Source organism: Electrophorus electricus, chromosome 11 (assembly GCF_041902795.1).
Source record: "Electrophorus electricus isolate QZ-2024a chromosome 11, ASM4190279v1, whole genome shotgun sequence".
NCBI lineage: Eukaryota > Metazoa > Chordata > Actinopteri > Gymnotiformes > Gymnotidae > Electrophorus > Electrophorus electricus.
The window spans coordinates 29,182,501-29,209,566 of record NC_137507.1 but is presented as its reverse complement, the minus strand read 5'-3'; the positions used below and the strand labels follow the sequence as shown (position 1 = coordinate 29,209,566).

The 27,066-nt window shown below is 47.5% G+C and overlaps 2 protein-coding genes across 11 annotated transcripts in view; one reads left to right on the top strand and one right to left on the bottom strand.

The window, feature by feature from the left end:
- mbnl1 (muscleblind-like splicing regulator 1) overlaps positions 1-7,845 on the bottom strand; it is a 51,730-nt gene extending 43,885 nt beyond the window's left edge. For 3 of the 10 annotated variants that reach the window (XM_081724036.1, XM_081724038.1, XM_081724040.1), the window contains exons 1-2: positions 6,324-7,843; positions 4,918-5,049 (exon numbers count right to left, since the gene is read on the bottom strand). The gene's annotated coding sequence lies outside the window, so the exon portion shown is untranslated. Of the gene's footprint in view, positions 1-4,917; positions 5,050-6,323 lie in introns of all 10 variants that reach the window. The other 7 variants (XM_027033172.3, XM_081724034.1, XM_081724041.1 and 4 more) reach the window with 5 other exon arrangements.
- Positions 7,846-13,094: 5,249 nt separating this feature from the next.
- LOC113592334 (cullin-3-like) overlaps positions 13,095-27,066 on the top strand; it is a 55,487-nt gene continuing 41,515 nt past the window's right edge. Inside the window, exons 1-10 of the mRNA XM_035527820.2 lie at positions 13,095-13,401; positions 19,679-19,876; positions 20,161-20,274; positions 22,150-22,310; positions 23,210-23,324; positions 23,712-23,940; positions 24,510-24,655; positions 25,065-25,241; positions 25,635-25,805; positions 25,936-26,043. Coding sequence (XP_035383713.1) covers positions 13,339-13,401; positions 19,679-19,876; positions 20,161-20,274; positions 22,150-22,310; positions 23,210-23,324; positions 23,712-23,940; positions 24,510-24,655; positions 25,065-25,241; positions 25,635-25,805; positions 25,936-26,043 — 1,482 coding nt within the window. The 5' untranslated portion in view covers positions 13,095-13,338. The remainder of the gene's footprint in view (positions 13,402-19,678; positions 19,877-20,160; positions 20,275-22,149; positions 22,311-23,209; positions 23,325-23,711; positions 23,941-24,509; positions 24,656-25,064; positions 25,242-25,634; positions 25,806-25,935; positions 26,044-27,066) is intronic.

Genomic DNA, 27,066 nt, shown 5'->3' with positions numbered 1-27,066 from the left:
GATCTGAGTGTAAGATCTGAGGGTAAGATTTGAGTGTAAGATCTGAATGTAATATCTGAGTGTAATATCTGAGGGTAAGATTTGAGTGTAAGATCTGAGGGTAAGATTTGAGTGCAAGATCTGAGGGTAAGATTTGAGTGTAAGATCTGAATGTAATATCTGAGGGTAAGATTTGAGTGTAAGATCTGAGGGTAAGATTTGAGTGTAAGATCTGAGGGTAAGATTTGAGTGTAAGATCTGAGGGTAAGATTTGAGTGTAAGATCTTAGGGTAAGATTTGAGTGTAAGATTTGAGTGTAAGATCTGAATGTAATATCTGAGTGTAAGAGCTAAGTGTAATATCTGAGGGTTAGATTTGAGTGTAAGAACTGAGGGTAAGATTTGAGTGTAAGATCTGAGGGTAAGATTTGAGTGTAAGATCTTAGCTCAGAAGCATGAAGATAAAACAGTAAACAGCCAGCAGGGGGGTTGTGGTCTGTAGTTGGCATCACTATGGCAGCAGAATAGTGGCAGTTTGCACAGTCAGACCTAAATGTAGAACAGGGTCACAACACTTTATTTTCCATCTCATCTGTAATTCTCTTTTTTCTCACTTCCTCCTCCTCTTCCTCCTCCTCCCTCCCTCTCTCTCTCTCTCTCTCTCTCTCTCTCTCTCTCTCTCTCTCTCTCTCTCTCTCTCTCTGACTAATTCATTCAATATTACACATAAGGAAAATATTTCTTGGCTGTATGCGATTATTTCTCTCTCTCCTGCTTGGCTATCGCAGTGTGGGTCAGGACAGTGCAGCGTTTCAAACAGCCACAGTTCTAGAACTATGACATTGAGTTTAGTCATAAAGAGAGTGTGGTTGTGCAGTTGTACTTCTCACCAAAGCCTTCTGACTTCCTGATCATCTGTAACCTTCTTTACTCCATGTGTTAAAATGGTCCCACGTGTGAGATCCATTGTGTGCCATCCCGTCTCTGCGTCTTCAGCAACCTTACTGCTAGTGAGGAGTTCTCACGCTTGTGTATTACAATTAGAATTAGTTAGAATAAGTTGATCATTTACAGACGTGAGTGAGGCAAAGCCGTCCGATCCTCTTAAGGAGAGCGAGTTTGGTTTAAGAAGAAGAGGAACTCGGCAGACATCTTCACGACACCTCAGAGACCTCAGACCTTAATGGTCACGTCTGAAACATGCAGAGCTCTGTTTAATAGTTCACTATGTTTGCTATGATTATGTGACCTGCAAAGGATCGACAGTTTCTGCATGTTAGAGACGTTACTCATATTGATAATGCTATGTGTCTCTGCCTCGGTCTCGGTCCTTGGCTGCGTTTCTCTCACTTCCACTCTCCTTCTAACGAATGGAAACCTACTAGGAATTTAAAATGGCTGCCAACATGGAGTATTGAGGGTGTGTGTGTGTGTGTGTGTTATATAAGAATAGGGGTCAGAGCACGTTAGCTGAAGCTAGGTCACGAAGACTACATTTCTCATTCGTGGATGAATACTGCCTGTTTTTTCTAAGATCACAGTATGTTAAAAACTCCCCACAGTACTCAACCTTCCCACAAAACACACACAGACACGTGCACACACACGCACACACTTACACACGCACACAAACACACACACACACACAAACACACACGAACACACACACATGAACACACACACATGAACACACACACATGAACACACACACACGAACACACACACTGCAGTACACGGAGCCACTGTGAGGGAATTTCCCCACTGAACCGCTCGTCTGCTGGTCTGCTCAGAACTGTGTGTTTAATCACAACACCTTACCACTGTGCAATGATCATGGACTCAAGAAAAAAGCAGAAACCACTTTTGCCTGATAATTTTATATCTGCTGTCTGTATGTCTGGGTTTTGGTGCCCTGTCTCTGTTCTTCTCCGTGTGTTAAAGCACTGAACTCGGCTGTGGCCTGAATTACACATCCTGATCACTGTGCCCACTAGGCTTGCTGTTGAATTATTTCGTCAGCGACACAGTTGCAAGTACAGTTGACCTTTAACCTTATGAGGTGAGCGTTCAACTATGAGTTCCTAGATGTGAAGTGCTCATACCGTCCCGTCCAAAATTCTATAAATATTACAGTTATTACTGCATTTTTGTCTCAGAAAGGAAAAAAAGATGTGTGTCCAAAGCCCCGCAACACCATACAGGACCTTTCAGGATCTTCACAAGACCCTCAAAACTCCCTTTTCCTGAAGCCCATGTCTGGAATACCACGGGAAGTTCCCACATGTCAGGGCAGGGACATAATACAAGCACCAGCAGAGAACCTCGGTGTGTCGAGCATGACTCAGAGAAAGTGCAGGGCTGCACACACACACACACACACTCACACACACACACGCACGCGCACACGCACACCTACACACATACATGCGCATGCACACACACACACTCACACACACACACACACACACACACACACACACACACACACACACACACACACACACACACGCGCACGCACACACACATGAACACACATGAACTCAGAAGCACAGGACCAGTGTGGTTCCACACACTGAGACTGTGCGCATCAACCCACGCTCACAGAGACCCACAGTCCCACAAACGGCCGAGTTTCCACGAGGCAGCATGAGAGGTCCTGATTAGCACTACAGCCGTGGTCTAAAGCTTGTCTCATGGCTGAGTCTCTGCATGTTTGTTTCGGTTGGTGGCGTTTAGGATGAGTTTGGGTCTGCTCTTGGGTCTGCCCTGCTGTGTTCAGTTGGGTGTTTTTTGGCGATAATTTGATTATTTTCTCGATGCTATTTTTGAGTTGAGGTTGTTCTTTCTTTACTGGAGCAGCGCAAAACAAGACTGGATTAGATCCATAGCAGAAATGTTTTTAATTCTTTAAAAGCTGTGTATAAAGTCTCCTTTCTTGCTCTCTTTCCCTCTCTCTCTAGTTCTGTCCGTCTCTATCCTTCTCTTTTCTCAGGTTGAGGAATGTGAGTTCTTAATTCTTATTCTAACAGAATGCAAACTTCTACATACTGTACCACACATACCGCATGTTTACACTGCACAACTACTGCAGATACAGCACATGCATACACAAAAATGGAAGACATATATAAACTGTATACTGTATACTGTGTACAGTATGCTTATGTACATGTATGCAGTTAATTATATACTGGTGCCTAGTATGTGTGTGTCTGTGTGTCTGTGTGTGTGTGTAGATTTGAGAGGTTAATCATAGAGTATTTATAGATTTGAGAGCTTAATACTATAGTATTTATAGATTTGAGTTTTATCTTATGAAATTTATAGATTTGAGAGCTTACTCATCTGGTATTTATAGATCTGTGAGCTTACTCGACTGGCATTTATAGTTTGGGAGATTGACTGTCTGGTATTTATAGATTAGACAGAAAACAATCATCTGGTGTTGTTTTAGGTTTTGTGAGTATGATCTCTAGACATTTAGTTTTGAAATTTACATTTTAGCTGGTGTATAAATCAAAGAATCTCTTGGGGTTGACAAGTAGAACTTAACACACACACTTCCTGAACTGCACTTAACACACACACACTTCCTGAACTAAAACATGAAGCAACATAAGGGCGTTAAGCGTTGCACCATTTTGAATGTGTGTGTGTGTGTGAGAGAGAGAAAGCAGAATCTTTAACGTTTCATTACACTGCAGAGAAATGAGGAAGAGGAAGTGGAAACATCTCACAAAAAAGAACAAACCTCCACTCAGCCCCTCCTGCCTCACAGACATCTTTATTTGAGCACTGCAGCAAACGCTAAAGGCTAAAAGCTAAAGGCTAAAAGATCGTTTGGTCTTCCCTGATCAGTGATGGCAACACCTGTTGTCCTATTCTCAGATCTCTTGTGTCATTAAAGTTTGAAATAACTTCAAGAAGAGAATATTTCTTTGTTGAAAGTGAAAGGCCAATTAAAAAATCCACTTGAGTTAAAGTATTGAAGTGCATAAACTTGAAGTTATTACAAATGTAAATACGATTAAAGTGAAAAGTAGCAGAGATGTCACACAAATGTAGCAGAGGTGTCACATAAATGTAGCGGAGATGTCACGCAAATGTAGCGGACGTGTCACACAACTGTAGTGCAGTCCAACTAGGACAGGATCTCTTTGAACTGAAGGGAAGCAAATACTCAGGACCAGTAAAAAAAAACCATTACTAACCCAGTACAGGACCACTACTCAGAAAAACCCATTACTAACCCAGTACAGGACCACTACTCAGAAAAACCCATTACTAACCCAGTACAGGACCAGAATTCAGAAATAGTACTCTCCAGCCATAAACATCCTACACAAACACACACACACCCACACACACTCACACACTCACACACACACAGGTGAATCAGTCCCAGGGAAACTGCAGGGTGGCACAAGGACACGGCGCCTCAATTCGACGAAACAAGTTTTATCTGTGAAAACGGCACCCGGCGGCGAGGGCGATAGTATGCAAATGTCAGGCACACACAGCAGCCCGCACACACACAGAGACAAAGACAACCCATCCAACACCGACATTACATAACTAACACACACACACACACTACACAAGCTGCACACAGCTCACATGGGCCAACAGAATACTTCAGCAGTGAATAATATGAGGACAGAATCTAACTGATATTTAGTGCTACTGGAAACAAGTTCTCAGTTTGTGAAAGTTTCCAGTATGTTTGAAATTATCCAAATTATCAAATACAACCCCCCCCAAACATATATTTTAAAAAACATTGTTATAGATTAGCAGTGTAAAGTGTAATGTGTGCCAGCAGAGCTAAAATGCTGTATTTGTGCATTACAAGTAAATGCATTTTTGTGTGTGTGTGTGTGTGTGTGTGTGTGTGTGTGTGTGTGTGTGTGTGTGTGTGCATACGTGCGTTAGCTCCTACCTGTGTGTAGGGCTGGTGCAGATCTCCCTCTGAAAGCGAGACAGGAACTCACCAGTGGGTTACACACCACATGCTGCACGCCGCAGTGCATTCTGGGCAAGAGGCTGACGTCTGCTTGTGCTGTCTGGTGCACTGCAAACCGGAAACAACACCCACAGCAATGAGAGCAGCACACGCACACACACATACGCACACAGAGTTGTCAGTGTTTGCATGGATGATCATGTGTGCATGTCTGATAGAGAGCATGAGAGAGTGTGTGCGTGTGTGAGTGTGTGTGCATGTCTGATAGAAAGAGCATGAGAGCGTGTGTGTGTGTGTGTGCGAGTGTGTGTATGTCTGATAGAGAGCATGAGAGAGTGTGTGTGTGTGTGTGTGTGTGTGTGTGTGCGCATGTGTGAGAGTGTGTGAGCGTGTGTGCATCCAAAGATCTGCCACATGGCTCTCGCTCGCTCGCTCTCTCTCTCTCTCTCTCTCTCTCTCTCTATCGCCATGGAAACCTGCCTTTATCTTATTTGCATCTGAGCATACAGTCTGCTCCACAAAGAGCCTAGATCACCTTTCCTGCATCAAGCCCCTGACCATGCTGATCCACACACACACACACACACACACACACTAACGACCACCACCCCCACTCTCTAACTGTATCACACCCCCTGATAACCTTAGGCCTGTGACCTTGTCCCTAACACAACAGCTTGCCCAGTTCGGTAAAACCTCCGTCAGAGGCTCTTCCACTCTGCCTGCCAACCCCCTCTGCACACCACCGGGCTCTGCCTATCCCACGGGTCCCACCCCCTGCACCCATGTCAAAGAGGAAGCAGCATGCACAACGGACCAGTATGCATGGCTTAAGATAACAGTACAGAGAGTAAAACAGGAAGAGGGGTGTGTCTGGTCTGATGTGCACCAGTGTATGTGTGTGTGTGTGTGTGTGTGTGTGTGTGTGTGTGTGTGAGAGACGGTCGGGGTTATTTCAGTTCTCTTTTTTGACTGAGCCAGGTGTGTTACTTTCTGCCTAACTGCATAGCTGTTCCAGTTCCTGTTTTAAACCTTGTATGTATCTACAAAGACAATGGTGGTGTAACACAACCTTTTATGCATACTAATCACAGAGAGAGAGAGAGAGAGAGAGAGAGAGAGAGAGAGAGACTTAGTGAGGATTAGCCAGATAGTTTATAGACAGAGAGAGAGTGAGAGAGCAAGAGCAAAAAGCAAATACGCAGAATGAGTGAGAAGAGAGCAGGGGAGGAAACAGAGAGACAATTAGGCAGGGAGACAGACAGAGAGACAGACAGACACACGCAGGATCAGACAGAGCTCCAGTTTCCCCCCGAGCCTTGCTAGCGCTGCGTGCCATGGGCGCAGTGCGGGTCAGCTGGCAGGCACAGACGTCTCCTTACCTTCCTGCGTCCCTGCTAAAAGGAGATGCTCTTCACACACAACACATCACGTCCTCTCCGCTGCCTGCCGACAGGAAGCAGAATCGGTCCGTCCCTGTTTACAGTCCGCTGACACTGCAGTGCGCCTGACGCATTCCTAACGCAGCTACGCAGCAGAGATGACGGAGGAAGAGGGGTTTGGAGATCTGCACGAATGAGATTAGTTACTCGGTAGTGTCACACATTCCCTGGTGGAAAAAGACACTGTATTAGGATTTATCTGAGAATACAAGGAGGGTGTGCATGTAATTCATAATGAATAATCAATCTAACGGCTAAATTACCAACAGAGAGTAAACAAGTCTAGACGTAGCTGCGACCTTCAGAGGTTGTTAGCATCTAAGATTCTTTCAAATAATGATGACAGATGAGTGCATTATACATCAAGGTGTAAAGCTTTCAGCACTAGTACAGTAGTACTGGTACTTCCTGACTGGTTTATTGGTGGTGTATGTCAATGGTGATTTGTTCTGTCAATCAACCCTCCCCCCCGCCGAGGAGGTGGCCTATGGCTGTCTGAGATTTCGACCTTGTCAGGTGCTGTGACAGCCATTGTAGTTCAGAAGGGCAAAACTGGTTTCTTGTCTCTATGCCACTTCAGCCACTTGTGCTCTGAGCTGTAGAAAAGACTGAAATTCTTGTGTGACATTTATAAAAATCCCAAAAGTGCTTTATAATAGCTCACATGGCAGTAAGGTAGAACAATGTGTCATCTACACCAAGATCACAGGTTCAATTCTCAAGGGAGCACATGCATTAGACATGCAAATTGCTCCTGATCAAATGTCTGCAATGGCAGAGATATGATGTATGCAATGGCAGAGATATGATGTATATAATGGCATGTTCCCACTCCAGGGAACAGGTGTCCTTGTTAGTCAGTTTCCCCTTTCACACCTGGTTTACGCCAGGAGCTTCTTAATGTGCCGAGTCCTGTGTTGTAACACAGGAAAGCAACAGGACTGGAAAATGCTCCTTTAGCATGGGAGTCTGATTCTGCTAAGGAATGCTAAAGAAATTATCATAATAAATTCCACTCCTGAATTACCATAACAATAAGCCTCCAGAGGAAAGAACATTCATTTGGAATTTGAACTGTGAGAAATTCTTCCTTGTGACAGTTTATTCATTAGACATAAATGGACCAGAGTGTCACAAAGTTGGGACATTTATGGAGTCTGAGAGTGCAGTGTGGCACGATAGACAGACAGATAGTTTTATGGAAGGAATGTTGGTAAGTAAACATCACTGCATCAGATAAATAAAACAATTTTTACAAAAAATTAATGACTTTTTTCTTTTCTGGAATTGTAATGTCCTGGGATCCCCAAGCGCGCGCACACACACACACACACACAAGCTCCCTATTTCGGCATTCCTGCCTTCTCCACTGACTTAGCTGGGATTGCTGTGCGCTCCTAATCAGATTCACACTTGTAATACCATTGGCTCCTCCTGTGATGTAGGAGCAGTGGTGTCTCAGTGGTTCAGGTATTGGCCTAGTAATCAGAAGGTTGCCAGTTTAAGTCCCACCACTGCCAGGCTGCCACTGTTGGGCCCCTGAACAAAACCCTTAACCCTCAATTAGTCATGATTGGACGTCGCTTTGGATAAAAGTGTCAGATAAATTTACGGCATTTAGCTGACACTTTTATCCAAATCAACTTACAATTATGAGTACAACTTGAGCAATTGAGGGTTAAGAGTCTTGCTCAGGGACCCAGCAGTGGTGGGACCTGAACCAGCAACTTTCCAATTACAAGTCAAGTACCTTCACCACTGAGACACTACTTCCCTGTAAACACTGTAAATGTTGGGAGTGTAATGCATGTTGGTCCTCACGCTCAGCATTTAATCGCCCGGTGCAGTCGTAATAGCACAGTGCTGTCACAGGCAGGTAAAACATGCTTTTTGAGACTGGCTATAGGGTCATAGGGGTCAGTGTGACAGTGACGTGGACATGAGTGCACGCACACACACACACACACACACACACACACACACACACACACACAAGAACTGAGTAGTGGACTAGCGTGATACATCAGTCCTCCTGCCATTAGGTGAATGTTGTCAGTCAAATTTAACACTGGCACTGCCAGAATAACAAGTGTGCTTTCAATTTTTACACAAAAAATAAAACAACAATAAATATAATAAAAAACACAAAAAACAACAAAATACAAAATACAGTTGAGATTCAAAACAGCATCACTGATCTTGTTGCCAAGTTACTGATTCTTAAGAAGAATTCTTGTGAATATGTGTGTGCGTGTGTGGGAGGGTGTCTGTACTATTAACTCAGAATGAAAGGCTGGGACAGCAAGATGTGTTTTCAGTATTTATAACTGAACATGGGAGCTTTTCCTGAAACACAGCTGATGGTCAAAACCCTGACATACATGTTACTCTATAGTTAGTCTATATACTCATGTTACTCTATAGTTAGTCTATATACTCATGTTACTCTATAGTTAGTCTATACTCATGTTACTCTATAGTTACTCTATACACTCATGTTACTCTATAGTTAGTCTATACACTCATGTTACTCTAGTTACTCTATATACTCATGTTACTCTATAGTTAGTCTATACACTCATGTTACTCTATAGTTAGTCTATACACTCATGTTACTCTATAGTTAGTCTATACTCATGTTACTCTATAGTTACTCTATACACTCATGTTACTCTATAGTTAGTCTATACACTCATGTTACTCTATAGTTAGTCTATACACTCATGTTACTCTATAGTTACTCTATATACTCATGTTACTCTATAGTTAGTCTATACACTCATGTTACTCTATAGTTACTCTATATACTCATGTTACTCTATAGTTAGTCTATACACTCATGTTACTCTAGTCTATACACTCATGTTACTCTATAGTTAGTCTATACACTCATGCTACTCTATAGTTACTCTATACACTCATGTTACTCTATAGTTACTCATGTTACTCTATAGTTAGTCTATACTCATGCTACTCTATAGTTACTCTATATACTCATGTTACTCTATAGTTACTCTATATACTCATGTTACTCTATAGTTAGTCTATACACTCATGTTACTCTATAGTTACTCTATATACTCATGTTACTCTAGTTAGTCTATACACTCATGTTACTCTATAGTTAGTCTATACTCATGTTACTCTATAGTTACTCTATATACTCATGTTACTCTATAGTTAGTCTATACACTCATGTTACTCTATAGTTACTCTATATACTCATGTTAACCTAGTTACTATGAAATGCGCTGTATTTTTTATTTGCTTTTGAAAATAAATTAAACTGAATCATAAAGCAAACCAAATGAAACCTAGATTTGCCTCAGTCAACTGTAAGTGTCGTTATTGTGAAGCAGCTCAGACCCAAAGCAGTAGAGGGTGTGAACTCACAGAGCAGACCTGCCCAGTGCTGAAGTGTGTAGCACATGACAATCACCTGTCCTCTCTGACATCACACAACTACAGAGTGCAAAAGCACCTCTGTACGCAACATCAGCACCATAAGTGTGTGTCAGGAGCTTCAGGAAACGAGTTTTCATGGTGGAGCAGCTGCACACAAGCCTGCGATCAGCCAGCGATCTGCGTGAAGTGTTGGCTGGAGTGTGTGAAGCACGCGGCCACTGGAGTCGAGAGCGCTGACGTGTTCCCTGGGGTGAAGAATCACGCCTCACTATCCGGCAGCCTGACAGATGATTCTGGCTGATACCACGAGAAGCTAACGAACTGGAATGCATTGTGCCAACAGTAAAGTCTGGTGGAGAGCAATGGTGGCCTGTGGCTGCTGAGTGCACAAAGCGAGGTTCATAAGGACAATGGTTTGGTGAGCTTGGTGTGGAGGAACTCCAGTGTCCTGCAGAGCCCTGAGCTCCACCCCACTGAAGGCATGGGAGATGAACTGGAATGTTGATCGTGGGTCAGGACTTCTCGTCCAACATCACAGCCTGACTGTAAAAGTGCTGTTCTGACTGAACGGGCACAATTTCCCACATTCCAAAATGTTGCGGAAACCATTCCCAGAGAAGCGGAGAGGTGTGGGGATGGGATGTCCAACAAGCCCATACATGTGACGGTCAGATGTCCACTATGAGTCATATAGTGTGTTTACTGTCACCGAAGCCATGCCATGAAGGCAATCTGAGAGTTTTGTATATCGTGTGCCTCCCAGAGTGTGACAACAGGCTAATCAGTTAATATCGATTATACCCAAATGACAGCACTCCAAGGACTTGTGTATTCCACTGCCTTATTAGAGAAGGAGCCACTCTGTAGCCTAGCAACCAAGCCACACAACACAACTGCACTATGAATTAAAAAAAGAAAGAAATGTGAAGGAAAACAGGAGACAGGGTTGCTCAGGCGTTACGATAATGACACCCTCACTTAGCTAATCAGACGACACAGCCTGGAAATAGCGGCTGGCAGGGCCCCACCCAGACTGCAGACCCCGCTAGTCAACAAACGCCTTCCAGACGGACGTCATTCTCCTCATATAGGAGAGCCCAGCAAAAGGAGGGAGCAGAGAAAACACACTCCAAAATACTGAGTCATAAGCAAGGAAAGAGAGCAGCGAGCGGGGGGGGGGGGGGGGGGTTCTTTTGTTTTGCAACACTAAGACATTGTCTCGGCCTAGCCGACGGCATTACTAAATACGGCGGAAAAGAAATGGCGCGTTTAGACAGCGAGAAAACCACAGTCCTTAAATGAACCAAAGAAACATCCCACCACAAAGAAGCGTTTCGGCCGCGTCGCGTTATGGCGACTAGTTTTCCACCGCTAGCCGGCATCATCTGTGAGACTAGCGAAATGCTGCGCGTAACCTGCAACCCTCTATCGCAACAGGGCCAGGCGCGTTCACGAGCAGCCGCGCACTAGTTAGCAGCGCGTTAGCGGAAAGACGCCAGCTTTCTTACTGCGTATTTCCTGCCGGAACCATTTGAGCACAGGGCACTCTAAATGATGCCGGGCACCTAAAAGCCTATTTTTAGATTTTATTAGCAATATTAAATTCTGCTGAGACGCTTCCGCAAGCAGTGGGTTCCATTCTGGCACGGAGCTACCAGTCACTATCGGTGTCAGGCCTGAGAAACCCAGCTCGGAAACCTCTGGGTCGCTCAGTTATAACAGTTTAGGTTTGTGTATGAGCATATTTGTGTGTCATGATTTAACATTTCCAGAGAAATATACCATTTGTTTTTGTTTGCTGTAAAAATGGTTTTGTAATATCAAAAGCACGTGTAAAATAATAATAATAAAAACTTCCTGAATCTTCACTGCTGGAGATCATAACATGCTAATATCATTTTCCAGAATGCTGTAACACATTTGATAAGACACGTTTATGAAAACAGCCTGATTTCTGCAGGAAGAAAAGATGCTATTATTTTTGAGAGTTCAGAAAGGCCTAAACGCGTATTCTTGCCCGGGTTCTGCTTCGAGTGCATTAGCGCATTGTTAGTAAGGAGTCCTATATAATCAGCATTAAATAGGCCGTAAATGGAGAATGCACAAATAACCGTAGCTGACTCAGCACTTCCTGCGGTGAAGTCATTTTCTACAGCAGACTGGAGTTCCCAGGCACGTCTCCCCGACACCCCGGCTAATGGCAGCGGTGTCCTGGACGGAGGTCATATTTAACACTTTTACTTCACCTCTTTTCTTCTCACTTTCCTTTTTTTTTCTTACACGGTTGTCCATTTTGCTAGTGCAAGATAAAGATACTAGGAACCAAACTGAATGCTGTGCCCTTTTGGGATTTAAAGTTTTAGCACCTGCCCTACGGCCCTCACGCGTTGTATCAGATCAATAGCAGCATTAATGCGTCTGTTTTTAAACAGCGGCACTGGTGATATCACACCATCCTACTAAATCCTGTATTCAGCAATAGCCAGCACTCCTGCAGACGTACGGAGACGCGCTGCTTTAGTATGAGACAGAGGGCAATCACTGCCACCTGCTGGTGACGTGTGCCATTACACCCTTTACAGTGCGCTCAGACGTCCTAGCGCCGCACGCAGGCTCACGACCTGTTAGGCTGATGCTTACATTTCTTCTCACCTAGAAACTAGTGTTTCTGTATTACGTTCCATATTCCGGTAAACATATTTACAAAGTTATGACAAAAGCAATCGTTTATGAACTACTGATCAGTCTCGACGTACCTACTGTTCAGCACATCTGTTTAGAGCAAAACACGCTTTAGTCAACTTTTAACTAGAGCATCCGCGTGGTCAGGTCACGTGAACAGCCATTTGTTTGAAGTCACTAATTGACAGTGATGAAAAATTAATAATGAAAAAAGTCAGTTATCGGCAAATGTGAACACCGCTCATATTGAGCCCTTACTGGTTGTAAAACAAATTAAACGATACACATACTAAACCGGCCCAGGGTGCACAAGCGGATAATCTCAGCGCATGTGTGCAAATAAAACAACATAAACTATTGCTCGCCACTTACTGTAGACCTCACTCAAATACTTGCTTTCGTGATTAGGGTTTTCCCGAGGTGTGTGAGGTTGCGCGTTTGTGAATACGCTGCGATAGCCACAACATTCCTACTGCGCATCTGAGTTGGAAATTATTGTCAGACGGGGGAATATTCGCGCGTCTGCGTTACTCCAACGCTGCCTGGACGCACTCTGGACGCGTATGTCATCTCGCGTGGTTCCCCCCATCCTCCATGTGTCACATCTCGCGAGACTTCCTGCGCCGTGACAACCCTACCCGTCCGCCATCACTGTGGCTAAGATCCCAAACCTGGGAGTAGAGCGCAGGTAGAGGGTTTGGAGACGGCGCAGAGGCAGTAAAGGGCAGGTAGAGGGTTTGGAGACGGCGCACAGAGTTAGAGCGCAGTAGCGGATTTGGAGACGGAGCACAGAGAGGGAGTTTGGTGTCCCATTAACCACCCAGACTGTGTTTCATGTGTAAGGAGTCCGCACACTCACCGAACAAACATGTCTAATCTCAGCAAAGGGGGCACCAAGAAGGACACCAAGATGAGGATACGAGCCTTTCCTGTGAGTAGCAGCCGGCCACAGCGGCACATGTGTGGGGAGGGAGGCGCCGTGGGGTCAAATCCTGAAGGGAGAGCAGGGGTCACGTTTAGACGCCGGACACAGCAGCGCGTTTCAATCTCACGTCTGGTGACCCACAGCACAGCTGCCCCACACGTGTCCGGGGGGAGACCTGGGGCAGCTCGGGTGTGTTACCTGGGGGGGTAGACCTGGGGCAGCGCGGGTGTGTTACCTGGGGGGGTAGACCTGGGGCAGCGCGGGTGTGTTACCCGGGGGGGGAGACCTGGGGCAGCTCGGGTGTGTTAACTGGGGGGGGTAGACCTGGGGCAGCTCGGGTGTGTTACCTGGGGGGGGGGGGGGTAGACCTGGGGCAGCTCGGGTGTGTTACCTGGGGGGGGGGGGGGGTAGACCTGGGGCAGCTCGGGTGTGTTACCTGGGGGGGGGTAGACCTGGGGCAGCTCGGGTGTGTTACCTGGGGGGGGGGGGGTAGACCTGGGGCAGCTCGGGTGTGTTACCTGGGGGGGGGGGGTAGACCTGGGGCAGCTCGGGTGTGTTACCTGGGGGGGGGGGGGTAGACCTGGGGCAGCTCGGGTGTGTTACCTGGGGGGGGGGGTAGACCTGGGGCAGCTCGGGTGTGTTACCTGGGGGGGGGGGGTAGACCTGGGGCAGCTCGGGTGTGTTACCTGGGGGGGGGGGGTAGACCTGGGGCAGCTCGGGTGTGTTACCTGGGGGGGGGGGGGTAGACCTGGGGCAGCTCGGGTGTGTTACCTGGGGGGGGGGGTAGACCTGGGGCAGCTCGGGTGTGTTACCTGGGGGGGGGGGGTAGACCTGGGGCAGCTCGGGTGTGTTACCTGGGGGGGGGGGGTAGACCTGGGGCAGCTCGGGTGTGTTACCTGGGGGGGGGGTAGACCTGGGGCAGCTCGGGTGTGTTACCTGGGGGGGGTAGACCTGGGGCAGCTCGGGTGTGTTACCCGTGTGCCAGCAGAGCTACATGCGGTAGATGTTTGTTATTGTTAACGTTACTGGTACACTGGTACACGTTCTCTTATAACGTATATATCTATTCAATGCTCTCTTATAACGTTAGTCAGGTAACAACTCGCTATATATCTTAAATACTCGTTTATAACGTGAGTTGTCTTACAGTAGTCCGTTGAGAGCCGCTAAATCTGGCGAAATATGTTCTCACAGCGTTTAGGACCTCTAGTTTTATCTGCCAGGCTCCACATACCTGCTTTATTCTCACTTCTGCTTTACTGTTTAGATCCAGTGGGGACAAGTTCGCGCACACAGCTTGTTTAGCTAGGTTAGCATAGCTAGCTAACTTGCTGGTCGGTTCAGTAGCAGCTTGTTTAGCTTCGGGTTATATTTATATATGAATATTTCGGGTTATGATCAGTTTCCCCAGTTAGACTGTACGGGAAATGATCCGAACTTCAGGCGTATCTGCCCGTAGACGGTTACTCGGTACGTGCCGTTACTGCGCGGCTAAGTGGGTCAAGGTGCTGCGCTCCAGTCACTGCGGGGCTTTCGCTCGTGCTGTGAGCGCGACTACGGGGGGCCGCACGTGTCAGTTGAGCGATTAACTGTGCAGTCGTGTGAACCTGACGTGCGTTTGTCGTGGCAAGCGACACCGTGAGCGTTGTAGTCCTCTGAAGGTCTGTACGAACAGCCCGCCTCACCGGTACGGTTCAGGATATCGACGTGCATCTCCGACGCAAACCGGACAGGCGAACACGCGCTTGAAACGTGTGTTGACACGAATAAAGGAGCCACAACGGTGCGCCTGTGGGACCGGAGATATGAGATGAAGCATGCAGACACTACATGCCCCTCTGTGGAGCAAGTGTTGACGAAACGCTCTCAACGGAGGCGACCTTAGAGGCGCTTTGGGGCTCGAGCTGTCTGCTCCCTCACGCCTGACGTTTTCCGCGTGGCCAAACGTCAGCTCGGCCCGTGACCGGGGCAGGTCGACCGCTGACGTGACGCCTGACACCTGCCGTGTTGAAATATTCCACAACTGTTTCGCAGGAATTGCACAGAAACTATTGCGCACATTGTCGTAGCTCTGTTCGTTCTGTGGCGTTGACATCATTTTGTCATTCTTAGTGAGACATTGAGCACAGCTGTGTCTGAGGCACTAGCAAGCTGAAGCTGTTTGTAGGACTGGCCCAGTAACCGGTTTCCTTATATTTTACAGAAGCGTTGGAGTTGGGAGGTGCATTTATTTGCGATGCCTGTTTGTGTGTATGTGTTTGTTTTGGCCTTCAGATTAAGGCTGAACCTGCTGCACTAGTTATGCTTCTAGAGAGAAGGTCAACAAGGCAGAAAGAACCAGGCTGAGGGGGTCAGAACCTGGAATGAGAGAAATGACATGGTCATGGTTTGTTTTTTTCTCTTTCCAACACGCAAGCACACGCTCCAGCACACACTACCTCTCTGTCAAAAGGGAACTTTTCAGTTATTGTGCAGAAATAATTTCGGTGGATTGGTTTGGATAAACGAGCCACGCGGATTATTGGACGGAGTAGCTGGTGCAGTTTGTAAGATGACTTGCATTTCTTCATGGACGCTGGCTGGGGTGGGAAGGAGTGGTGAAGCACAGAGCCGGTTCCGCATCGCCGTGTTGAGTCCTTCGCGCTTGTCTCATTCCTCTTCTGCTCTGTCGTTTACTGTCTCACTGTGACTGCGTGCATGTGTGCAAACGCGAGACAGAAGAGGAAGACACCCAGTGAGATCACACGCACAGACACAGACTGGCCTTCAGGTGCTGCTTTAAGGTATCAGTTTAGCTGGATGTTGGAGAGAAAACTTGGCCACTGTCACAAACATGTTCTTAGCTCCCATGTATGTGGCTGGCAGGCAGCAGGGTTGTTACCAGGCCTGTTTAAGTTCAGTGCTTAGCTTGAGCGCCACAGTTTCAGCCTTCAGCATGACAGCCTTTGTTCTGTAGTGGGGCGAAGCTGAACCGGAGTTGTGTGGCATCCATTTGTGTAACACTTTAAAAATCACAACATAGCTGCAGATACTCATCCTGTGAATAGAAAGGGGAGTGTTTGAGTACAGGCCGGGGGGGGTACAGACACATAAAAGTCAGGAGACTCTAGCAAACTCCGCGTCATCTCTTCCTACGGTCCTTTATCTGTGGGGGTGCGGTAAGAGAGTTACAGTGAGAGCGTTCACGTATGCGGTGCACCTCAGTCCTGGGGCCATAACGGGAGGCCTGGGAGTAGATGTGGGGGTTAATCCACTTACTGTATCGTCTTAGCAGATCCTGGAGGACAGAGGAACCTTCAAGGAACCTGGTTGTGTGATACTGGCCTGGGCTGGAGTCCACGGCTTTGCGTCTGATCTCCGTGCTCAGTCTTAGTCATAGTGCTAACTGTCAGACTGCTGCAGCTCCACTTATGATGGGCTCAGCAGGTTTTTTTCCGTAATAGATAACGGGTGTGTTCTGTTTGGTGCGTAAATTAGGTAGGTGTTGGTTTATGTCGTTTGTACTTTGTGGTTCAGACTAGCTGTGGAGACGGTCTGGGCTGGGGTTTGGGGCTCACTGACATTGGAGACGGTCTGGGGTCTGGTTCTCACTGACTCTGTGGAGAGGGATTTCAGGGTTGTGTGAAACTGGTTCCTGAGTTTGTAAGTATTAAGTGTTCTAGTCTTTCATGTATGAAATGCACATAATCTATAGAAACCTGCCTGCAAGCGCAAACATGCACCTGTGCACACTTTAGGAGTGTCCTGCTACAGGCTGTGTACTGCAGTTTGTCAGCCTCCCATCCCCTTTAATAATAGAACTGAAAAATCTGAAATAAGATCAAATAATCATTTGATCATTGTGTAACAGGCCATTCAGTGGCGCTCATGGTCGGAGGTGTTGGGCCAGTGTGCGTGTGTTGGGTACGGCAGGGACGCTGATGTAGCAGTGGGTGGAACATAGCTGGAATGTTTTGGCATGGTGTCCCTGCTGGGAGACAAGGACCTGTGTGAGACAGTGGTCCTGTGAACAGGACAGGACGGAGATCTCGTCATCATAGTGACACCCTCCTGCTCATCAACGACAGACACTAAACTGCTTTGATCTCCCGGCAAGTCGGCACAAGTCGGTTAGTCATGCAGGAGTTCTGTTACAAGCAAGAAGCTGAACAAAAGACACAGACATACTGTGAAAATCCCAAACCAGCATTAGGGAAGTAACGTCCATGGAGGGGTCGATTCACTGGAAAACTAAAACGCCCGGGGCTACGCGTAGAGAGGAGAGGCGGGACCAGCCGCAATCCATCACACCCGTGTGGGTTTTCACTGTGAGCAAGTACTTGGCAGCTTTCAGAAATACCCACTGCCACATTCAAAGTGATGTTAACAACAAATATTACCACGGTGACATGTTTCCTCAGTCATAAATAATTGAGCGATGTATGGTGCTCCTCATTTGCATAGGACATTAGTGATTCATAACAGAACGCCGCTCCTCAGACACACTTCCTGAAATGTTCTGACAGATTTGAGTCGGACCATCTCCAGCGAGGTTTGGTCACACACACGAGTCACTGATCGCATTCCACACGCGCAGCCATTTAGCTAATAAACGCGTCCCTTACACGGGCAGCGTTTTGGTGTGGTTGGCGTTAGCGTGGTGGCAAAGTTTGCAGCTGCAGCATTCGGACAACAGGAAGGTGGTGTGCTGGAGGCAGGAGCTCAATGTCACAAGCTATAAGAAATGCAAATGCGAGTGTTGGAGAGGAAGAAGCTCTAAAGACGTGCACGGTTGCCGCTCTGTCGTGATGGAGACAGACTGCAGTCATCTGCTCAGTGCAGCCATGCTGGTCCTGTCTTGGTGAAAGTTACAAATCCGTTATTTTTATGGAACTGGATGTTGTCAGCACACCCCTGGTCTCACTACCGAAGTGAGTGAGTCATCTGTCTCTTGGCAGGGGCCTTTTAATATGCATGGACTTATTGGACTTCTTAACATGTTGACTTCCAATTTGGGACTTTAGCCCAGTGGTAAGTTGACGCTGGTAGGAGTAGGAATTAAAAGCTGTGTTACACATTTAGTGTGATGTTGCAGTCCTTGTCAGCCGGTTATTAGTTGTGGCTCTCAGGTTTGTGTTTTTTTTTCACACCTGCACATTTGACCTGTCTGATGAATGTGAAGGGTTGAAGTGGTTTGTCAGCATTCAATTAAAGCAACAAAAAACCATATTGCTCAGAACGTCCAGAATTAGTTGTTTGTTTGTTTGTTGTTTGTTTACATTTAAGAAAGTCACAGTGCCTGAACTGATCAAAAACCTAACTGACAGTTGATTACTTGAATAACAGTTTGTTGCGTTTCTGATGCGTGTAAAAGCAGAAGGCACGAAACACATTTCCTCGTGTGCAGTTTGAGCCTAGGGTGAAACAAGTGTGTTGTGCTCCTCCGTGAGGCAAGGGAGCAGAGTACAGGACTAGTAATCAGAAGGTTGTGCTTGGTGAGGTGTGTGTGTGTAGGGTGCGTATGATGTAGGGTGTGTGGGAGTGTAGGGTGTGTGTATGATGTAGGGTGTGTGTGTGGGGTGTAGGGTGTGTGTGGTGTCTCAGTGGTTCAGGTACTGGACTAGTAATCAGAAGGTTGTGCTTGGTGAGGTGTGTGTGTGTGGGTGTGTAGTGTGTGTATGATGTAGGGTGTGTGTGGGGTGTAGGGTGTGTGTGGTGTCTCAGTGGTTCAGGTACTGGACTAGTAATCAGAAGGTTGTGCTTGGTGAGGTGTGTGTGTGTAGTGTGTGTAGGGTGCGTATGATGTAGGGTGTGTGGGTGTGTAGGGTGTGTGTATGATGTAGGGTGTGTGTGTGGGGTGTAGGGTGTGTGTGGTGTCTCAGTGGTTCAGGTACTGGACTAGTAATCAGAAGGTTGTGCTTGGTGAGGTGTGTGTGTGTGTGTGTAGGGTGTGTGTGGGTGTGTAGTGTGTGTATGATGTAGGGTGTGTGTGGGGTGTAGGGTGTGTGTGGTGTCTCAGTGGTTCAGGTACTGGACTAGTAATCAGAAGGTTGCCAGTTCAAGTTCCACCACTGCCAGGTTTCCACTGTTGGGTCCTGAACAAAACCCTTAACCCTCAATTACTCAAGTTGTGTTCAGACATGCTTTCATCCAGAGTGACTTACAATCATCAGATACATATTTGTAAACGTATTCTAATCAGTGTTGGTTTATTCGTCTTTTATGAACATACAAAAGCCGCAGTGCGTCTGTTTGGATAGTTGAAACCTCCGTGATGTGCCTGGGTGTTTTTTCTTATTTGCAGATGACGATGGATGAGAAGTACGTGAACAACATCTGGGACCTCCTGAGAAACGCCATCCAGGAGATCCAGCGGAAGAACAACAGCGGCCTGAGCTTCGAGGAGCTGTACAGGAACGCCTACACCATGGTGCTGCACAAGCATGGCGAGAAGCTCTACACGGGCCTACGGGAGGTCGTCACTGAGCACCTCATCAACAAGGTAAGCCCTGCCCCCCACGCAGGGCCGCTCCCCAGGAATGGATGCTGGTGCCCTTTTAAAAAGCGGGAGGTCATTCAGTCGGGAAGTAGATTGCCAGTCTCTGTCTCCAGCCTGTTGGGTACGATACGTTTTCCAGGTTTTGTTGAGGGAGGGTGGCTAGTTAAGAATCAGGTTTGGCGGCGCACGTTCATTCCCCGGCGGACGCGGTTGCTGGAGAAACACAGGTGGTCCTGCAGTGCTGCTTGTGTTTGTTTTTTTCACACGATTTTATTTTTCGTCCCAAGGTACGAGAAGACGTCCTCAACTCCTTAAACAACAATTTCTTGCAGACGTTGAACCAGGCGTGGAACGACCACCAGACGGCCATGGTTATGATCCGAGACATCCTGATGTACATGGTGGGTGGACCCTGGCTAGCAGAGCGGTGCGCTAGTACTTTAGCCCGTGTTGGTGGTGAGCGTCACTTGTCACGTGACCTGACAACTCCACAACACAGCACAGCCCTAGAACCCACTTACAGAGAAGGGAAGTGTTTCTCATGCTGCTGTCTGGAGTGTTTCACAGTGCCTCTCTTTGAGCTCTAGTGACCTCTGCTGGACAGAAGTGCTTTGTGCAGCTTTAGCATTAAAATAAAAATATTTTGGTAGGTTGATGACGTTTTGGGAGAGTTTAGTGTCCAGGGATTGATGGATGCGGTGTGTTTGAAGTTTGAATTGGAATTGAGCTCTTGTGTTTGAGCTCTGGTGTTTAAAAAATCTTATGTTGTATCTTAGAAATGGTCAGTTGTTTAAAATGATGTGCCGGGTGTAGAATGGTGGAATGGAGGACGTTTCTGAACTGAAACACCAGCTCTGGGGTAGAAGGGGAGTGATTTCAGTGGTGACATGTGGCACCACTGATACAGAATGTTACTGTGAACAGAAGTTCAGAATGAAAGTTGAACAGTCACAGTTTAGAGTGTAATAACTGCTGCACATGTTCAGAAAAAATCCTGCAGTGCAGTTTCCAGTATACTTTGAAATTATCCAAATGATCAAATGCAAAAAAAACCCAAAACATTCTTACTTTTTGGTGACAAATTTCAAAAAACATTGTTATAGATTAGCAGTGTAAATTAGCAGTGTGTGTAAGCAGAGCTTTGTGCATTACAAGTAAATGCATGTTTGTTTGTGTGTGTCCTGTCTGTGGCTGTGCTGGTTTACACCCAGCTTGTCTGTCTGCTGTACTAAACTGCTGCAGTTTGAATCAAAGGTGTCATGCCATCCTGGGGGTGTGGCCATACTGGAAGCGGGCGGAGCAAAATGAGCAATGGTGAAAATGTAACAGACAGGAAAGGACACGCCAGGGCGGGCGTGAGAAATGGTTCCAAGTGCGGCAGGAACTTTCTGGAGTCGTGCTGGCTGTCTAATTACCCAGCGTCTGGTGTGCAAGTGATCTTCAGTCCATCACCATCACCACACGAGCCCACGTTAGCTGTGCCTCATTAGCATAACCGTCCTGACTCAGCAAATCAGAGTGCAGGACCTGTGGAGCCGCCGCCCACCACTGCAGTGCTGACCTTCGCACGCCGTCATCCTAATCCTCCTCAGACCGCGTTAACGTTAGTGGCGGATCAGACACACCGCTTGACACGTCGAGTTAACGTTAGTGGTGGATCAGTAGAACTGCTTTCTACTCTTTCACACTTGGGTCTATTTGATTTAGCTTGAGCAGCTCTCTCTGATTCTGTGTGTATGAGAGTGTGTGTGTGTATGAGAGTGTGTGTGTGTGTGTGTGAGTGTGAGATTTCATAAAGAGGTGTGTTTGTTGCCCTCCACAGCCTTGTGCTGTTTGTAAACCTCTCAGTGTGAGCATGTGAGCATGCACGAGCAGGTGTGAGTATGCACGAGCACCCGTGTGGGTTGTAGTGGAACATCCATGGAATTTTCCAGAGCTCCTGCACCCGCCAACACCATCGCGGCGGACAGTGAGGCCAGTCGGTGCCAGCTGGTGTCAGTTATTCAGTCCAGTACAATCCATTTTCAGCTGAGTGGGAGCAGGGCAGAGTGTGGCCAGGCAGGTCAGCACCCCCCCAGTGGAGTGTCGGAGTGGTGTGTTCACTCCTCAGCACTGCTGGTTCAGTATCAGCCAGGACTCCTGTATTTTAACCTCAACAACTATGGCGTTGCTTTGAAAACTAATGATGTTTAGGGCTAATCTTGTTCTGGTGAACTGTTCTTCCATTTTCACACGTGTCCCCGTATGTCTGTCTGTTCGTCTGTCTTTCTGTCCAGGACCGAGTATATGTGCAGCAGAATAACGTAGAGAACGTCTATAACTTGGGCCTGATCATCTTCAGAGATCAGGTGGTTCGGTATGGCTGCATCAGAGACCATCTACGCCAGACCCTGCTGGACCTGATCGCCAGAGAAAGGAAGGGCGAGGTTGTGGACAGGTGTGTGTGTGTGTGTGTGTGTGTGTGTGTGTGTGTGTGTGTGTGTGTGTTTAAAATACTGCAGTTGAAAATGTGTTTGAAATACTGCTTAAATACCTTCCCACTCGGGTGTTAGACCTCTGGACTGGGACAGACGCACCAGGGCTATGGTTCTGCTTCTGTTGTACCGCTGTTGCCAATATCCAACCCGCCACCATAGAAACGGCATGTGTGCATTTAGAATGACGACGTGTTTTCTGTTCTGGAAAAGCTTCTTTTTAAAAAAAAAATTAAAAAGAACAAGTTTAGACAGTAGAATTGACCACGCTGACCTTTACCGCCAGCGTAATAGGGTAATACCGTAATAGTGTGATGATTGGTTGTTTTACAAACGTTCTAACTCCGTCAGCACACAAAGGTTTTCATTCCCAAAATTATCTAGAGTACGAAGTTTATTACGACCATGTAACAAGAGGTTGATGTGAATCACTGAAATGTAGCTGGAAGAAGAGAAGGTATCGCTATGAGAGCAGAGGTCTACGGCTCCTGAGGTTTTTGCCCTGAGCACTGGAGTAGCCCTTCTGGGTTCCACAGGACCTTGCTGGGCGTGGCTACAGTAGAAAGGCACCAGAACCATGAAACCGAGTCCAAGGACCATGTTCGCCACAGTGTGGAACGGGGCAACACCAGGAGGGCAGTTTCCCAGCACCAGGGGTTCCATTACCCCATGCACCAAAAATGAGAGGCTTGGCCAATAAGGAGGGTGACATCACCAGTGTCATTTTGTGATTCGTTTTATCCAGACGCTTGTTTTGAGGTCCATAGCGACAGATTAAATGCAGATGAAACACATTTCCTGTTTGTCGTGCAGAGCGCTCGTTCAGGGCAGTTGGTTTGATTGTGTCTTTCTCCCTGGTCAGAGGAGCCGTCAGAAATGCCTGTCAGATGCTGATGGTGCTAGGCCTGGAGGGACGCTCCGTGTACGAGGAGGACTTCGAGGCGCCCTTTCTAGAAATGTCCGCCGAGTTCTTCCAGGTCTGTAGAACGCAAGGAACTATTACCCAGCTTGGCTGCACCGTAGTACCGTTTAGACGCCCATTTCAAACAAGTTTCATGTTTTGGAGAAACTAGTTTGAATAGTGATCTCTTGTAAAACATGAAGATAAATACAGTAGGTGGTAGTACTGAAGCACTGAAGGTGGTAGTGCTGAGGTGCTGAAGGTGGTAGTGATGAAGGTAATAGTGCTGAAGGTGGTAGTACTGAAGGTGGTAGTATTGAAATACTGAAGGTGGTAGTACTGAAGGTAATAGTGCTGCAGGTGGTAGTACTGAAGGTGGTAGTACTGAAATACTGAAGGTGGTAGTACTGAAGGTGGTAGTCTTCAGTGATTGAAGGTGATGTCTGCGCTGTTCCCTGTGTAGATGGAGAGCCAGAAGTTCCTGGCGGAGAACAGCGCCAGCGTGTACATAAAGAAGGTGGAGGCACGGATCAACGAGGAGATCGAGAGGGTGGTGCACTGTCTGGACAAGTCGACAGAGGAGCCCATCGTGAAGGTGGTGGAGCGGGAGCTCATCTCCAGACACATGAAGACCATCGTAGAGATGGAGAACTCAGGCCTCGTTCACATGCTGAAGAACGGCAAGACGGAGGGTGAGGGAACTCGCACGCACCATATGGAGGTGGAGGAGTTGGTGGTGGGTGTAATGCTGTGTAAATGAATCCACTCTCCATTAGTTCTCCTTCTTTCAGTGTCTGACTTCATTTACCTACTTACTTCCTGAAGGAATTGTTGTTTGTTGATATTTGCATGTCCTGTTTTATTTATGTCTCTCTCTCTCTGTCTCTCTTTTTGTCTCTCTCTCTGTCTCTCTCCCTCTCACTCCCTCTTTCTTTCTCTTTCTCTCTCTCTCTCCCTCTTTTCTCTCTCTCTCCCTCTCTCTCTCTTTCTCTCTCTCTCCCTCTCTCTCTCTTTGTCTCTCTGTCTCTCTCCCTCTCACTCCCTCTTTCTCTCTCTCTCTCTCTCTCTCTCTCTCCCTCTTTTTCTCTCTCTCCTTCTCTCTCTCCCTGTCTCTCTCTCTCTGTCTCTCCCCCTCTCCCTCCCTCTCTCTCTCTGTCTCTCTCTCTTTTTTTTTCTCTCTCTCTCTCTCTCTCCCTCTCCTTCTCCCTCTCTCTCTCTCTCTCTCTCTCTCTCGCTCTCTCTCTCTCTCTCTTTCTCTCAGACCTGGCATGTATGTATAAACTCTTCAGCAGGGTTCCCAGTGGACTGAAGACCATGTGTGAGTGTATGTCTCTGCATCTGCGGGAGCAGGGCAAGGCGCTCGTGTCTGAGGAGGGCGAGGGCAAGAACCCCGTTGACTACATCCAGGCAAGAACCTCCACCTCCCAGGATTGAGCCTGTACACGTGGGTGGAGCGCCCGTAAACCTGATGTAGATGCCTGGTTTTGTGATGAGCCAAGTAGCTCCGTCAGCGTAAAAGAAACGCACGAACCAAAAGGCGCTCCGTCGAAGGACGCGCTCCTCCACGTCCCCTAAGGAGGACCGTGAGGCTGATTGGTCGTGGTTACCGTGACGACCAAGTCATTAAGGGGGGCTGTAGTTTGATGATGGAGCGGTTTATTTCCTAGCTGACTGGCACAGTGTCGGTGACCCTGTCGATGTGGCTGATTCAGAACAATAAGATGAAAAGAAAATCGAATTTTTCCGCAGTCCCATGAGCTCGGGCTAGCGGTCGTTAGTGACTTGGCTAACCAGGGATCTGTCCTCTTTGACACAGGGCCTGCTAGATCTGAAGACCCGCTTCGACCGATTCCTGCAGGACTCGTTCAGTAACGACCGCCTCTTCAAGCAGACCATTGCTGGGGACTTTGAGTACTTCCTCAACCTCAACTCCCGCTCACCAGAGTACCTCTCACTCTTCATCGACGACAAACTGAAGAAAGGAGTGAAAGGGGTGTGTTGGCACTGCACTCCACACAGCTCACTCCTGCCTTGCTCACCCGGCCCAGAGTCCGGCCCAGTTCAGGGTCTAGTTTACCACATTAGCTCCGATACTGGTCTCCACAGTCACAGGACCTGGGCAGACTAAAATGAATGATAGGTGATTGTGATTAATCAATCATAAGAAATAGTTCATCTTACTATTACTGAGACCCAGCGTACCCTGAGACAGTGTGCATCACAAACCTTTGCTGTGTGAGTAGCCTGTTTGCAAATCTAATGAACAGGCATGTAATCATGAGCCATAGTTAAAGACACAAAATGACATGCAAGCATGCACACACACATCTGCTTTTACCTAATGTGTGTTTCATCTGCTGTGTGTGCGGGTGTGTGTGTGTTGTAGCTGACGGAGCAGGAGGTGGAGTCCATCCTGGACAAGGCCATGGTGCTGTTCCGCTTCATGCAGGAGAAGGATGTGTTTGAGCGCTACTACAAACAGCACCTGGCCAGGAGACTCCTCACCAACAAAAGTGTGTCCGACGACTCGGAGAAGAACATGATCTCAAAACTGAAGGCAAGAGGCGTCTCTCTCTCTCTCTCTCTCTCTCTCTCTCTCTCTCTCTCTCTCTCTCTCTCTCTCTCTCTCTCTCTCTCTCTCTCACATGCTCACACACTCTCCTCCCTGTGTGGTGTTGGTGTTGCAGACAGAGTGCGGCTGTCAGTTCACGTCTAAACTGGAGGGCATGTTCAGGGACATGAGCATCTCCAACACCACCATGGATGAGTTCCGCCAGCACCTGCAGACTACCGGGGTGAGACATGCATGCACGCACACACAGCTTCCTGTCCACAAGTCTGCTTAATAACACTGCGAGTGAAACTCCAATACCACAACCAGCGTTAACTCAATGAGAACAGAGATAAGGATCACACACACACACACACACACACACACACACACACACACACACACACACACACACACACACACACACACACACACACACACACACACAGAGCTCTAACCACACCCACACCCACACAGAGCTCTAACCACACCCACACACACACAGAGCTCTAACCACACCCACACACACACAGAGCTCTAACCACACCCACACACACACAGAGCTCTAACCACACCCACACACACACAGAGCTCTAACCACACCCACACACACACAGAGCTCTAACCACACCCACACACACACAGAGCTCTAACCACACCCACACACACAGAGCTCTAACCACACCCACACACACAGAGCTCTAACCACACCCACACACACAGAGCTCTAACCACACCCACACACACAGAGCTCTAACCACACCCACACACACAGAGCTCTAACCACACCCACACACACAGAGCTCTAACCACACCCACACACACAGAGCTCTAACCACACCCACACACACAGAGCTCTAACCACACCCACACACACAGAGCTCTAACCACACCCACACACACAGAGCTCTAACCACACCCACACACACAGAGCTCTAACCACACCCACACACACAGAGCTCTAACCACACCCACACACACAGAGCTCTAACCACAGCCACACACAGAGCTCTAACCACAGCCACACACAGAGCTCTAACCACAGCCACACACACAGAGCTCTAACCACAGCCACACACACAGAGCTCTAACCACACACACACAGAGCTCTAACCACACCCACACACACACAGCGCTCTAACCACACCCACACACACAGAGCTCTAACCACACCCACACACACACAGAGCTCTAACCACACCCACACACACAGAGCTCTAACCACACCCACACACACACAGAGCTCTAACCACACCCACACACAGAG